Consider the following 13471-nt stretch of genomic DNA (forward strand, 5'->3'; position numbering starts at 1 on the left):
TGGGGGATGTTTGCTTCAAGATGGATCAAGCAGCTTGAATAGCGTTCTCCGCTTCTGCACCCAGTAGTCGTGAAAGAAATGGCCCAGGGTGGGGATCTGGGTAGCGTGGTGAGTGTTCCCTGCAGGCTGCCAAGTTCTGCCTGTGGACGAGTCTAATCTGCCTTGCGACCAGCCAGCGCCGAGTGCAGGGTCGAAAAGTAATCGGTTTTCTCTCTAAGAAAAGAAACAAAATAAGAAGAAAAAGAAAAAAGAAATTCTCACGCTTGCTTAGAGCGATTAGCTGGAGAGTTGATCAGCCAGAGGTGGGTTCTGCGAGACCCTGGGGAAGGCCCGATGTGCGGTCACTGAGCAACGTTTTCAGGTGCCGGCATTCCTGTGAAGCAGGCGTCACGCATAAATCTCCGTGCCGTTGACTTCTTCAGTGGCGCTGAAGGATGCTTTCGCTTGACAGAGCACTGGGGGAATCAGGAAATCCGTTCTCCCCCGGGTTGTTCTGCAGAAAGTGGTATTAACCTAATTTGACCGTTGTCTCTTCCGTAATGGGAATAACGGTTCTTACCTGTAAAGGCACAAGAATAGCACGGAGCGTCTCTGCGCCGTGCTCTAACGGGAGCAGCGCTCCAGAAATGCTGAACGGTGTTGCTAGTAAGCTGAGAGAGTGTCCTTCGCCTTACCCTGTGGCCTTGGCTCAGCGTGTCGGATGCCGTACACGAACCGGGGAAGATGTCCACGATGATGATTTTTAGTGACTCCTGGTTTTAGGTGTGACTCTGCTTGGGTTAGTCTTTCAAGGAAGCTGGTAAAGCTGTGAGCCATAAAAGCCTTCCCTGCTTGCTTTTAGATGGTGCTCTTAAGTCTCATGTCCCGTTCTCACTGTCAAATCTTACCCTGGTCTTGAATCAGAAGCTTTCCTCCGCAATTTTTGCCAAACTGAGTAACTGAACTAGCTCTTGCCTATATTAATCAAGCCAGGTAGATGCAGAGCAAGAATCTCCCTGCGAAATCAAGGTAGCGTGAATTCTGGCCTTATCAGCGGTGTGTAATCAGCGCTGGTCCAGGTTACTGCTGCTTCTGATGACATCCCTGTTGTGAAAGGGGATCAAGGGGAGATAGTAAGCGTCCGTAGTCTGCCCTGCAGCTGGCAGTTGTACGAAGGGAGAATGAAAATTGAAGTAAGATACAATTCCCTGGGCCCCCCCCCTCAAGTCTCTGTAGTCCGCAGAGCTCTGTGCTTGTGTTTCACTCTTTGCTATCACCAAGGCCCGAAGCCTAGATAGAGAAGGGGTTGCTGCTATCAGGAGGATTGGAATAGTAAAACTGCCTGGCTTGCTGCTCTCGGTAATGCTGACTGGAGCATGGGGTTTTGTCATCGGTTAGCCTTAGCAGAAACTTACCCCGAGATAGTGCCTTGAATTGCGTCTAAAAACGCTCAAACTCCGGGGCTTGCCTATGCAAGAACGGTCAGGAACATGAATGGCAGTTGATCAAAGGTATAAATCATAAGGGAAATGATTAAACTGCGTAAGGTCTTGTATCGACATTAAGACACAATTAAAATTGTTTTGGGCGATGGATTAATTTTGGAAGTGAAGTCAGCTAAACTAGAAAGAAAACGACTTGAAATCTGATAAAAGTGTCTGCACAGGTATTTCACTTAACTAGCTCACTCTGACTTCAGATGGATTTGAACTGAGTTTTGGCTGAGTGAGGGCAACTCCAGAAATTAATGGGAGTATAATCATGTCCTATTTTAATAAGCGTATTTGGAAAGCACGTTTGACAGATAGCCTTCCTCGATAATGTTACCGCAGGCTTTCAGGAAGGATTTACACCGGGTCTCTTGGAGATTTTTGTAGCTGCCGACGTACTTCAAAGGAACGGAGAACTTCATGTTAGATGGTCTCTTTGGCCTTGAATGGAGGAAGCAGTTGGCTGAGGTGCAGGTCCCAAGGGTATTTAGAAGCATCACTGCTAACAGCAAGCTGAAAAAAACAGGAGAAGTGTTGGTTGACTGGAGAAGAGGCTGTTTTACTCGTACATCAACACAAATGCGTTCCCCCCTCCGTCTCCCCATCCCAAGGCAGCATCGTACACCTGGAGAGCCAGGCTGTAAGCATCTTCCACCCACGACAAGCGAGGCACTCGTGACTTGGCACTGAAGCGGGAGGTGACTTCAGGATACTGGCCGATACCACGAAGCCCCCCGGCATTTCGGTGCGCGGCACCGCGCCTCGCTCTTCCATCGCGCCGGGCAGCGAGGGAGGGCTCCCCACCAGAGCCAGCGATTGCAGGGGTGGGACGGACGTCGGGCTGGGAAGTTCAGCTCCGGCTGATGTGAGGTTGTCGCGCTAGAATGTGTCTCTCTCTATTTCTGAGCTCCCTGAGATTTCTCTCCGTTGATGGAAATTGATTTTTGCCTTTGGGAACCCGAGGGTATAAATTGTACTCGTAATTGGCCTGAACTGAACTAGGAGAAACTGCTGATGTGTTCATTCTCTTCTGCAAGTGATGTATTTTCTAAGCTGCCTCATGGACCGCTTGTGACTGAAGGCAAGAGCAGGAAAGGGAAAAGGGAGAGGTAAGAAGTGTCACTTACGGATGGCAATACTTCTGTTTAAATGTTGCAATGGAGCGTTTTACCATCTGCAATTAATACCTTAATTCCTCTCCCATTCAGGAGAAAATATAATCCTAGCCATCTAAATCCATGGATTAGCGTTTTATCTGCTACATATGTCTGTCGATCATCAGGTTGTTTCTTGAATGAGACAGCAAGGAAAATAACATTAAAAAGACTTAGCAGCAGCGGCAGCCGATCCCGCCGTTAACGGTGCTGGTTCCAGCAGCTCCTAAACTGGACGGATTAGGTAGAAGCGAAGGTGATGGTCAAGGCTGGGGCGGGCTGGCGGGGTTGGCGCTCAAAGGTCGGGCAGGGGGAGGTCTGCAGGGTTCACCCCCCAGGTTAATTGCTCTCCGGTTCTTAAGCCTGCGACTCAGCTGTCCGCCCCGCGCTGAGCACACAGTGTTCGCTCCGGAGATTAAGATGAAAATATGTTCTCCTTGCTAAAGAGAGCACATAAACAACCCATAAACGGCCCATTAACCTACAAAATCGCAATAAAGAACATGTGGTAAAGCACGCCATAGGAGACCTGTGACCCAGCAAATTCCTTAATTGGATTTTGACCCTTATCGTCTGGGCTAAATGCAGCTAATAGGAAATTAGCAAAAGCAAAAGAAAGAAGAAAAGAAAGAAGGGGTGACGTACGATGCGTGCCCAGGTTTGGTGGGAGCGTTTCTGTAATTCCTCTCATGATGCAGTTCAGTGAGGAAAATGTTGTGGGTGATTGTGGAATTATCGTGTTATGGGATTGAGTATCGGGGTAACACTTCCATGTAATAAAACCACTTCAAAATGACTGAAAAGAGATAATTTTCCCGTCGACTGCAACCGATGCCTTCAGCAGCTCTAGAAGCTCTCCAGTCTCTTGCAGGCTGTTCCACGCACCAGCCGCTTGCTGTGCTCCACGTTGCTTTTGGAAGCGATAGGATGTAAATGTATTTTATTGCTTTTCTAGCTGTGACGTTTAAATTCTGTTCAGAACATCAAAGTATATTGAGAGTCATTAGTGGAGACTGAGAGGGGAGATGATGGAACGTGCACGTTACGGGTACTCTGCCAGCAGGTCTTGCTCTTCATCTGGAGGATGACAGCGGAGTTCGGACACCATCAACCACGAGCTGTAGTCGCCCAGCTTAAGTTCCGCGGGCCCTTTCCGCCGCCGTGAAACCACCGAACGGCTGGAGAGCGGCAACCACTTGATGGTGGTGTTCTTCGGCTAAATTCAAACCAATTAAGAGAAAGATGAGAGAGTAGATCACGGAAGTCTGTGGGCTCATGCAACGAGCTGTTTTGTGTTCTTTTGGCCAGGCATCATCTTTTAATTCTCTGTATTTACAGGCCTTAGCTGAATCTTTGGCCTGTATTTGAACAGGTATTTCTTCCTATGTACACCTAGTGAGAGATCTCTGCCCTGAAGCGTGTGCGAGAAATCGAACCCTGCCTACTGATGCTCGGCTGCATTGGTTTCAGCACAAGCTTCTGGCACCAGCGGTTGATTTGGGGCTGGCTGTATAAAGATGAGCTCAAGTGTTATGCCTAATTGCATTTTTAGAATAAGATAATCTCAATTATTTATACTAATGTTTGTTTTAAACGTGTTTTAGGTGCAGATTTGTAGTCCAAATTGCTTTTATAACTGCAAGGACAATTTTCATGCGTAAGGTTATGCGTTTGCAGATAGATTTTGGAACTGTTGCGCGAAGTGCGTCGGTTACGTCCAAGTCAAATAATCAAGTACTCGTTATACACCTCACAGATTCTGAGAAATACACCTGAGAAAAAGGATAAATTCTGTAGGGACTAGTAGTTATTTAAGAGTGCTAATTACCAAGAGGTTTAAGGTGTATTTTTCTATAACTAAATGTCTGTAAATTTAGCTTAGCCATATTTTTCTCTCCTGCTAAGGAGCCTGTCAAAGGAAAGCTTTTGTTTTTGTGGGAAGTGATGGATTTTCTCAAAGGAAGGACTGATGGGAAATGCAAAAGCCTTTGTGTAGCCAGCCTGGGAAAAGACTGGTTAGGTGCTAGGGAGCCCAACAACCTACGCTCTCCATACCATCGTGGCCCGAGTGCTGCAGGGGTTTCCAGACGCGTGGCTCTGTGCGTTGTTATCCCTCGTACCTGAGGTGCAGAGCCAACGCGGGGCAAGGTACTTGGATGCCCAGGGAATTGCAAGGGCATTTATGACCGCAAATATACTTTCAATGGAAAAGAAATGTGTTATGAAAGCGTCGTCACCCTAACTGATAAAGAAGTGAATTTGCATCAACCTTTGCTGAGTAATTGAAGAAGAAAGCTATGAAAGTTTCTTTTTAAAAGAAAAAAAAAATGAGGAGGAAAGGGCATGTTTCTTGCTGGTTTCTTTTTTCACATTACAAATTGAGACTTTGTTTACCCTGGAAAAATCAATGGTGATTGGACACTTGGTGTAATTAATTATTTTGCAACAGCCAGCCAGCTGATCTTTTGAAAAGAAAGGAGTTTTTAGCAGAACCGTTCAAAGTTCATAGTCTGCTGTTTAACTCTAATGCTAATAAACATTCAGCAGAAAGGATGTCTGTCTTAAAATTTCACATGATCGCACCTTCGTTTTAAGGTGATACGATCGGGGAAAAAACCGTAGACCCCACGAAGTCCTCCAGCGAGGCGCCTCTTGTGGCATGAGCTCCAGTTGCCTTTGGGAGATGCCCTTAGGCCTTGGGATGTGGACAGCGACGTTCTCGGGTTTTAATTCTGAATGGCGCACGTTTCTTAACCAGGAGGGGGTTTCTGCTGATTTTTCTTGAGCTAATAATGCAAATGAACTTTGCTTGAGCTATCAAAAGAGCGTGTGTTGAACATAGTTTCTTTTACCTAAATGGGCAGTCTTTTCCCAATGGGAACGGTGGGTTTTTTTTTCGGTGCATTGGTGCCTGACTAAATGCGTTGGGTCGCATTCTTCATGTATAGATGAGACAACCTTTCTGTTAAATATTCCCGTGTTTTCCAGCAGTAGGTCTGGGGAGGTTACAGCCTGCCTTGCGGGCCAATGGGAGCCCGAGCCTTGTTGGCAGGCGGGGGGGGGGAAAAAGCCGGCTACGGGATGCTGTCACAGCAAGCCCCAAAATAGTTTGGCTGAAACTGGTTTTACCTTATATAAAAAAGGGGGTGAAGGATCTCAGCTGATCAGAGTACGAAAGGTCCTTGGGCACGCACCATAGAGCATATTGGTTTTGAGCTCGATTAGCGCTTTTTTTTTTTACAAGGGCTGCAAATTGCTGTAACATAGTTAAGGACTGTAGGAAGAGGCAAGTTTTCCTGAACTTTACTCCCAGCTTGAACTTTTCAGAAGTTAAGTGAGAGGCAAGGAAGGGGAGAGAGGGAGATAGACGTCCTCACGCCCCTCCGTCCGCAGCGACTAGGATGTCAAATGGAAAAGACAGCCTGGAGAAACAGCTGAATGGCTTTGGGGAGAAGGGGAAGGAGAGGAGCCGCACGTCCCTGGTCATCTCTCAGGCTGTTAACCGCAGTATTTTCACCTCTGCAGTCTCCCCCGCTGCCGAACGCATCCGCTTCATCCTCGGAGAGGAAGATGACAGCCCCGCGCCCCCGCAGCTCTTCACGGAGCTGGATGAACTCCTGGCCGTCGACGGACAAGAGATGGAATGGAAGGAGACTGCGAGGTGGGTTGCTTTTCCTTTACCCTGAAAGGGCAGGGCAGCTGCACAGGACCCCCGTGGGAAATTCCTTGTTTAACGTTCAATTGGGGTAGTACCTGTGCTACAGGGTCGCTTGGGGAATCCACAGAAAGAAGCCTGGATAGTTCAAATTGCCTTTCTTTGAGAAATGAGAGAATTCGAGGCTTTGTTTAAATATTCCTTTCAAACAAAAACTAGGAAAAAATAGAGTGCCGGATTTATTTCAATAGTTTGCCTGTGGAGAGCCAACAGAGGTATGGGCTTATCAGTGCTTTGCAAAGAATGACAGTGGCTTGGCCAGAGTTGTCAGAAATCGGTGCCTGAGTAAAGTTTCTGCAAGTCTGTCAAAACTACTTCGATTCTGTTGCCCAAAAGTAGATTTGAGCCTGACCCCGCCGCACACCGCAAGTTGGGAAAGTTTGACTGTGTCCCTCTCCTAGCCAGTCACTGATGAAATTCATTTTAAACAGGCAAAAAACCCCCCAAACCCTAAAGGTTTTTTCTTTTGAGGAAATTATTCAAGGTATGTGTTAAATGCTGTATTGGGTTGCCTGCTTTGAGTTTCTTCGTTAGGTTCTCTGCCTGTTTCTTTGATGCTGCTGTTGGTTTGGTCAAAAAACCATGCCAAAACCATGGTCAAAAAACCATGCCAAAACCATGGTCAAAAACCCATGCTAAAACCATGGTCAAAAAAAGGTGCCAAAAAACTGGCATGTTTTTTTGATCTGGTTGACACAAGTTACATAGAGGTTATTTCTGAACACCACCGAAAGAGCCATTGGATTGGATTCGTGATCTAAAGGCTGCTGTTTTGCCTCTAGCCTTAGAAAGTTTTGATTTTTTTTTTTTTTTTTTTTTTTAATACCGTAAAAATATTTTTCTTGGGTTTGCCTTAAAAGATAAACCCCTAATTGCAGTCTGGTTGCTGTGAAGGCCTGAAACGTCCCACTAGAAAGAGCTGTTCACCCAGCTGGAGAGCGGTCCGGGGCTTTACCTTCCCTGTTCCCAATCCCCCTCGCTTAACTTGGGGCTTTTCATTTTCCTTTATTGTGGCTGGGCTAAGCTCTTTCCCCACCTTCCAGTCTTAAGGGCACCTACTGTGTTCGTAGTTAGCCCATGTTGTTTGGTTACCTTAATCTTCTTTACCTGCGATTTAATGAACCGCTCCACCACCTATCCCTTTGTCCCCTTATCTTTCTTTATTTTTACTTCTCGGTCACTTGGAGAACCTATTTAAAGACTTTTCACCTTTTACTCTTTAACTTCTTACTTGTTGGTCATCCTTTTCTCCCTTTATTGCTTTTCTTCCATCTTATCATTAGTTCACTACTTGCATTTTGTCATCTGTACCGCCCACCTCTGCTTTTTACGGCAAATTATGCTTTCCTCTGTCCGTGCGTCGGTCTTTGGGAAGGGGTTTTAATGACAACTTGTTAAAGCTTTTTCACGATTCAGACTTCACTGTGGTATTTCTTATCGAGCCGTCTCTTCGGTCTCGCCTTTATAGTATGAATAGCGGGAAGCTCTGTTTTCCTTGAGTCCACGAATGTCAGCCGTCAGAAGAAAGATGCCCTGTGTCCTGCACGAGAGATCACAAAGCACTGGTGTTTCTGGAGGGACGTTTGTCGGGAGCCCTCCGCTCTTCCCTTCAAAGGACCTTACAGCGGATATGCCCGCACTCTTCGTGCTGTCAGGTGGCTGTAGAGGAAGAGGGAGGTTTTCTTCGTCTCTGGCAAACGATTCCTGGTTTTAGGCGTTTTCACACGTCTTTGGTAGAAGTGCTAGATGGAGCTGTATATATGATTCTCTCTCTTTAAAGATACATGTATACATCACATGCTTTAAGCACCCCGTTGAGGCGCTGTGTAATTCCTGAACTTGGCCCAACCTCCTGACTTGCGTGCTGTTTTGTCGATAGTGATCTTGCATAGTGTTTGATTGTTCAGGATTTTTCAGTATCGTCCTGAAATGACTTAATCTTGCACAACAAAACCCGCTGTGAGCTACGGAGCGGCCCCCACTGCAGGACGTACCAGCTAGAGCTGGCTAGCTCTGCGCTTCAGCGGGCAGAGGAGCTGCCAGCTACGCAGCTCGCTGCAGCTCTTTGGTCGAAGACTTGAAAGAGCGTGGAAGCTGTCAGGAAAGGGTTTAGCAAATGATACCGTCCCTTCCAGAACTGTTCTGGTCAATAGAAAAATAACTGGTACACGTCACAGGAAAATTTCTAGCCAGAACCTTAAAACGACTGATTAAAAAGATGTTTCCGGAAGGGGACCTTTAGTTGCCCGTCCTGGTTCTTGATCCATGTGAGTTCAGCTGTCTGTGTTGCAACCCCACGATAAAGGGGCTGTGCTTGTCCCCCTGCCCATGGTGACGTTTCTGACAGTAGGTAAGATCAGCCCGTGACCGGGGCTTGAGGATGTCATGTTCTTTTGCGCGGTCCTCTTGCCTGTTAGCACGTCATGGCGTTGGGCCACGGTTCGCAATAAAGGGCCATTTTGGAAAAGACGTCCTTAGCGTAAACCGGGTTTCACAACAAAGCCCTGTTAAGTGCATTAGAAATAGAGCAGTAAAAGGGAAGGTTTATTGCTGCTAAAAGGTAACCTGAAGATTTGGGTCGCTGGGTGCTCCTTGTTCGTTTTGTTGGCGCTCGTGATCGATTTACGTGGCGCGGAGGGACAAGTTCTCGCGCTAACACGTGAATGTTTTTGCATTTCAGCGGTAGTTGCAGGATGCAGAGCGAGCTAGGAAAAGGCAAAGGCCTGAAGCAGCTGGAGGCCACCAGTCTATTTTGAGGCTCAGTACAGTGCCTTTGGGGACCATGATGTGTCCACCGTAGCGTGGGGATTGCCATTCTACACGGCAGGGAGATGGTAGAAAGATCATGAGATGACTGAGAAAAAGAATGAAAGGACTGTGGGATGGCGGATAGGTTGTTTTTTTTAATCTTCTGTTAGGGTCTTTTTTAATGGTGAAAGCTCTGTCAGGCAGTGTATTTATATCCTTCACCCTTTTACACATGATAACATTAACACACCTTTTACGCAATCCTTTTTGAAGCTCTAAAAATAAATAAAAAGAAGATGGCTCCTGCGTCTTGGTTAGCAGCGACACGAGCTATTTTCACACTGCGCGTACACTGACTACGCCATCGGCTCCCAGACACGCGTTTGAGGTGCAGGGTGTTATTCTGGAGGCAACCAAGTGCGCTGGTGGCAGATTTTTCTGACGAGTCTCAGCCCTTCGGAGCCAACGATGCTGATAGGTACCTGAATTCCGAAGTCCCCGGTGCCAGGAGAGCCTTGCCGGAGCCGTCGGCGTAGTTTCCAGGGCCAGAGGCATAACAGTACACGGGTGTTTTATGTCATGCCTTGCTGCTTCTCTGATGTGGTCAGGGGAATGTTTACTAGCTATTGCAAGTGAAGTACAGCTGGCAGGCAGGAAGAATATGTAGATGTCAGGAACAGAGCGGGATAGAGATGAGGAAGGTAATTTGATTGTTTGTTTTCTCGGATAACAGTGAAGATAATCTTTTGCCCTGAAAGAGTATGTTGCTGCGAGGCTGCAGACAGCGTTGCTTTCAACGCTCGGGCAACACTCCTGAGAGCTGTACGATTCTATATTCACGCAGTAGGAAGCATTAACCCTGCGGCTGTCTCTTGTGCCCCCTCCGCTCTCCTGCACCCGGAGAGTCCGACACTTTTTTCCCTGTGCTCAGCGGCCGCCCATGCAACTTTCTAGTTGGGAGCGAGCTGTTCTGCAGAAGCAGACTTCTTTAAAAAAAAAACCCAACAAACCCAAACCAAAAAAAAACCCATAAAGAACAAGGCGTTTGTTAAATGTATGGAAAGCCACGCGGATAGCTTTGCTTAACTAAGTAGTGGCGTTGGTTTGCGTAGGAGATGGTGTGCGCCGGGAGGGGACTTAAGAACCAAGCGTCTAAAGCTGCCGCAGGGTGTTCGGAAGGCACCTCGCTGTCAACGAATTCCCGTTGAAATGGACGGGCGTGAACGCTCCCTGGGAAAAGAGTTCTTCTAGGGAGCGCGCTGAATAGAGCGGGCGATAGTTCCAACAGGTTTGCAAGTTAGTGTTTGTATCGTGGATTATAGTGAGGAAAGTAAATGGAAAGCAAGTATCGGTAGTCGTGAATAATACGCTTTCACTGAAAAGACAACCACTTTGTAATTTGCAGCCTTTATGCTGTTGCAGGGTAAACTGCGTCTCGGTCACCCATGATATATGCCTTTGAAATCTGCAGATTTGCAGCTGCCCAAGTCCCTTCGCTGTCCTCGGAAGTACCTAGATTTTGTGAACTAAATGGAACCTTATGAATTTGAGATCAAATTCAGTCTTTTGGCTTGAGTTTTAAAAAAAAAAAAGTCTCAAAAAGAGATTATTGCAATTGAAGAGCATAATTGATTAATCCTCAAGTAATACGTTTTTCAGGATTAAATATTATTTCACTTGGTGTTAAGAATTTTCTTTTGAACCAATTTATGAGCTTCCTTACCTTTACGTGTGTGTTTTTTGTCTTCATAATCCCCTTATATTAGTCAGTGGAATTTTCGTTTTCCACAGATATTAAAAAAGTCTCTCAAGGCAGGCCTAAAAAGCACTACTGCTTTGCAACTAGATGATATTCCAACGCCTTCCTTTTCCTGCCCTCCCAGCTCATAGCGAAGCCATCGCTGGGTGCCGTAATGAAGGCAAAGCCGGCGTTCCTGTTCCTTTTCCCTTTTCCTGGCGCAGGAAAGGTACGAGCCAGGTGAAATCTCCTCCCCGAGCCCCGCAGCAGGAGCTCTGTGCTCCCACCCTGCAGAGCCCTGGCTGGCTGCAGCGGAGCCAAGGTCAGGGTCAAGCCTGGAGGTGGAGGTGGGCTGCAGCCCGGCGCTCGGGGAGGTGAAACCTCCTGCCTGCCTGCTCTTAGGACGTGGTTTTAGGGGTGTTAAAGAGTATTTTGCACAGAACGGGATTTAACCTTTGCTCTAATCTTCCACTAGAGATGAGCTTTCTGGGTGGTTTGGTTTTTTTTTTTTTGTCCAGACCTGCTTTGTTAAATCATTAAACAACGGCTAGAGAGCGGAGGGAAAGACCGAGCCCCTTAATTTGTGTCTTTTCCTTTGGTGGCTCGCTTGCTCTGCTAAGAACGTCTTCAGATTTGGTTGGGATGTGCTCCTCTCCTCCACCCTTTGCCTCGTGCCAGCTTGTGGGTATGGGGCAGTATTATTCGGTCCTGCGGAGTTTTGGCAGTGGCTGAAGTTTTCAGATTTTATTGTCTGGATTTCAATACTCAAATACAAGTCACTTTATTTCCAGAAATGCTGATTATTTTTCTCCCCCCCCCCTCCTCCCCATCCTTTTTGTGGAGCTGTGGTGCTCAGCCCTTCTCACGTGAGATTATTTAAGTGTGAATGTACTTACCTGAGTTTCTCTCCGTTGGGTCTGGCGAAGCGGCCGTCGAGTTGTTGCGGTTGGTTTTGAGGCAGCGTCGGGTTAGGGACTGGGTGTGCAAACTGGGGAGGGAATGACCGGGTCTCAGCTGAGTTGCTGAAGCTGCCGGTGTACTCTCGGCCTGGAGCAAACATCAGCTAAAGGGTGTTAGTTTAAGTCTCGGTGAAAGCTATTGAAGATAACATGTTTTACCTCGCATTTGCAATAGTTTACAAGCAGGCAGAGCATTATCGCCGCTCAGCTGACACGTAGCGATTCATTAAGCTTTTGCAACTTGATCGTGGATTTGCGGCCTCGGAGATGCGTGGGAAGACGCGTGTGCTGGAACTCGTCGGTATGCCGTGATGGTTCAGCCGTCTCGCTGCTTTCAGAGACGCGTGCCTGCAAGGAGCCAGCAGCTTTAACACAGTCTCGTTGCTCTGCCCTCTCGTAGGTGGATCAAGTTTGAGGAGAAGGTAGAACAAGGTGGGGAGCGATGGAGCAAACCTCACGTGGCCACCTTGTCCCTGCACAGCTTGTTTGAGTTAAGGACGTGTATAGAGAAAGGCTCGATAATCCTGGATATGGAGGCCTCTTCTCTCCCGCAGGTGGTGGGTAAGTAAAGCTGCCTTGGCTCTTTCCCTCAACTCTTCCCTACAAATTTTTATCAACCCTGATGATGGTTTCACTGATGGTTTTAATGAAAAAGCACTGCTTTTTCAATAAAAGAGGAAAATAAAGAAATAATCCTCCAAGGAATAACAGGGAAAACGAGATAGTACGTGGAGAAGGATAACGGATAAATGAAAGGGGTTATTCTCAATTCGGGAAGAAGAGTAAAAGAATCGACTACGGTGATAATTAGTGCTTACCTTGCACTGTTTTTTGGTGACCATTTGGATCCTGAAGTACATATCCTAAGTTATATCCTAAAGATACCGCTACGTGTGTGTGTGAAAGAAATAGCATACACTGACTTAATTTATGTTCCCCACCAGAAACGTAACACGTAAAAGGCCAGCTCTCTCAAGACGGAGATAGCTGGCAAGTGCTGCTTTGTGCAGAACGTTGGCCCGCACGGTCACGCCGTAGACCGCTTTCGGATGAGGTCCCGGGGTGGGCCGCTGAAGGCGGGTGAGGCTCTGTTGAGGATGGGGTGCTCCCCCCCCAGGAAAAAGGGAGCGAAGAGCAGCCCCGGTACCAACTGGTGCTTCGCTCTGCTGAATGGGACGGCAATTTTTTGGCAGTCAAAATAGCCGTGGCCTGTGGGATGACACTTAGTGACGTTGCTGAGAGCTATACCATGTTCCCGATGATGTGCGAGAAGACATACGAAAATAAATTTTGAAAGCGAGCCAGCCAGTGGAGGTACATTTAACCAAATCACCGAGTTTAGAAGCCGTTGTGTGAAGTGGTGTAGAAGACCAAAATGAAGTCAAACCCCCACAAACCTCAGTGCTTTGATTATCATCTCAGGCAGCAGGCTCAAAACTCTCCTGGCATGAAAGGTCAGGTGTTGCACTAGTTTGTAAGACATGGAATTACAAAAGCTGCCTCTGATGCTGTCTACAGAGTTTTGAGCTTAGTTTTATGCCACGTGCTTATGGTGGCACTTATCTTCCTTGATTTTTGATTCTGTGTATCCAAATGCACAGCTTTGCAAAGTTTAAAAAAAAAAAAACCCAAACCAACCAAAAACCTCTGCAGTTTTATGCTGAAGCTGAACGTGCTTCAGAAGATAG

The 13471-nt window shown here is 47.0% G+C and overlaps 1 protein-coding gene across 1 annotated transcript in view; it reads left to right on the forward strand.

Annotated features, from left to right (window-relative positions):
* SLC4A4 (solute carrier family 4 member 4) overlaps positions 1–13471 on the forward strand; it is a 190909-nt gene that overhangs the window by 89776 nt on the left and 87662 nt on the right. The window contains exons 4-5 of the mRNA XM_050896615.1: positions 6149–6284; positions 12184–12344. Of these exons, the coding sequence (XP_050752572.1) occupies positions 6149–6284; positions 12184–12344 (297 nt within the window). The remainder of the gene's footprint in view (positions 1–6148; positions 6285–12183; positions 12345–13471) is intronic.

The sequence above is a fragment of the Gymnogyps californianus genome, chromosome 4 (genome assembly GCF_018139145.2).
Source record: "Gymnogyps californianus isolate 813 chromosome 4, ASM1813914v2, whole genome shotgun sequence".
NCBI classification, from domain to species: domain Eukaryota; kingdom Metazoa; phylum Chordata; class Aves; order Accipitriformes; family Cathartidae; genus Gymnogyps; species Gymnogyps californianus.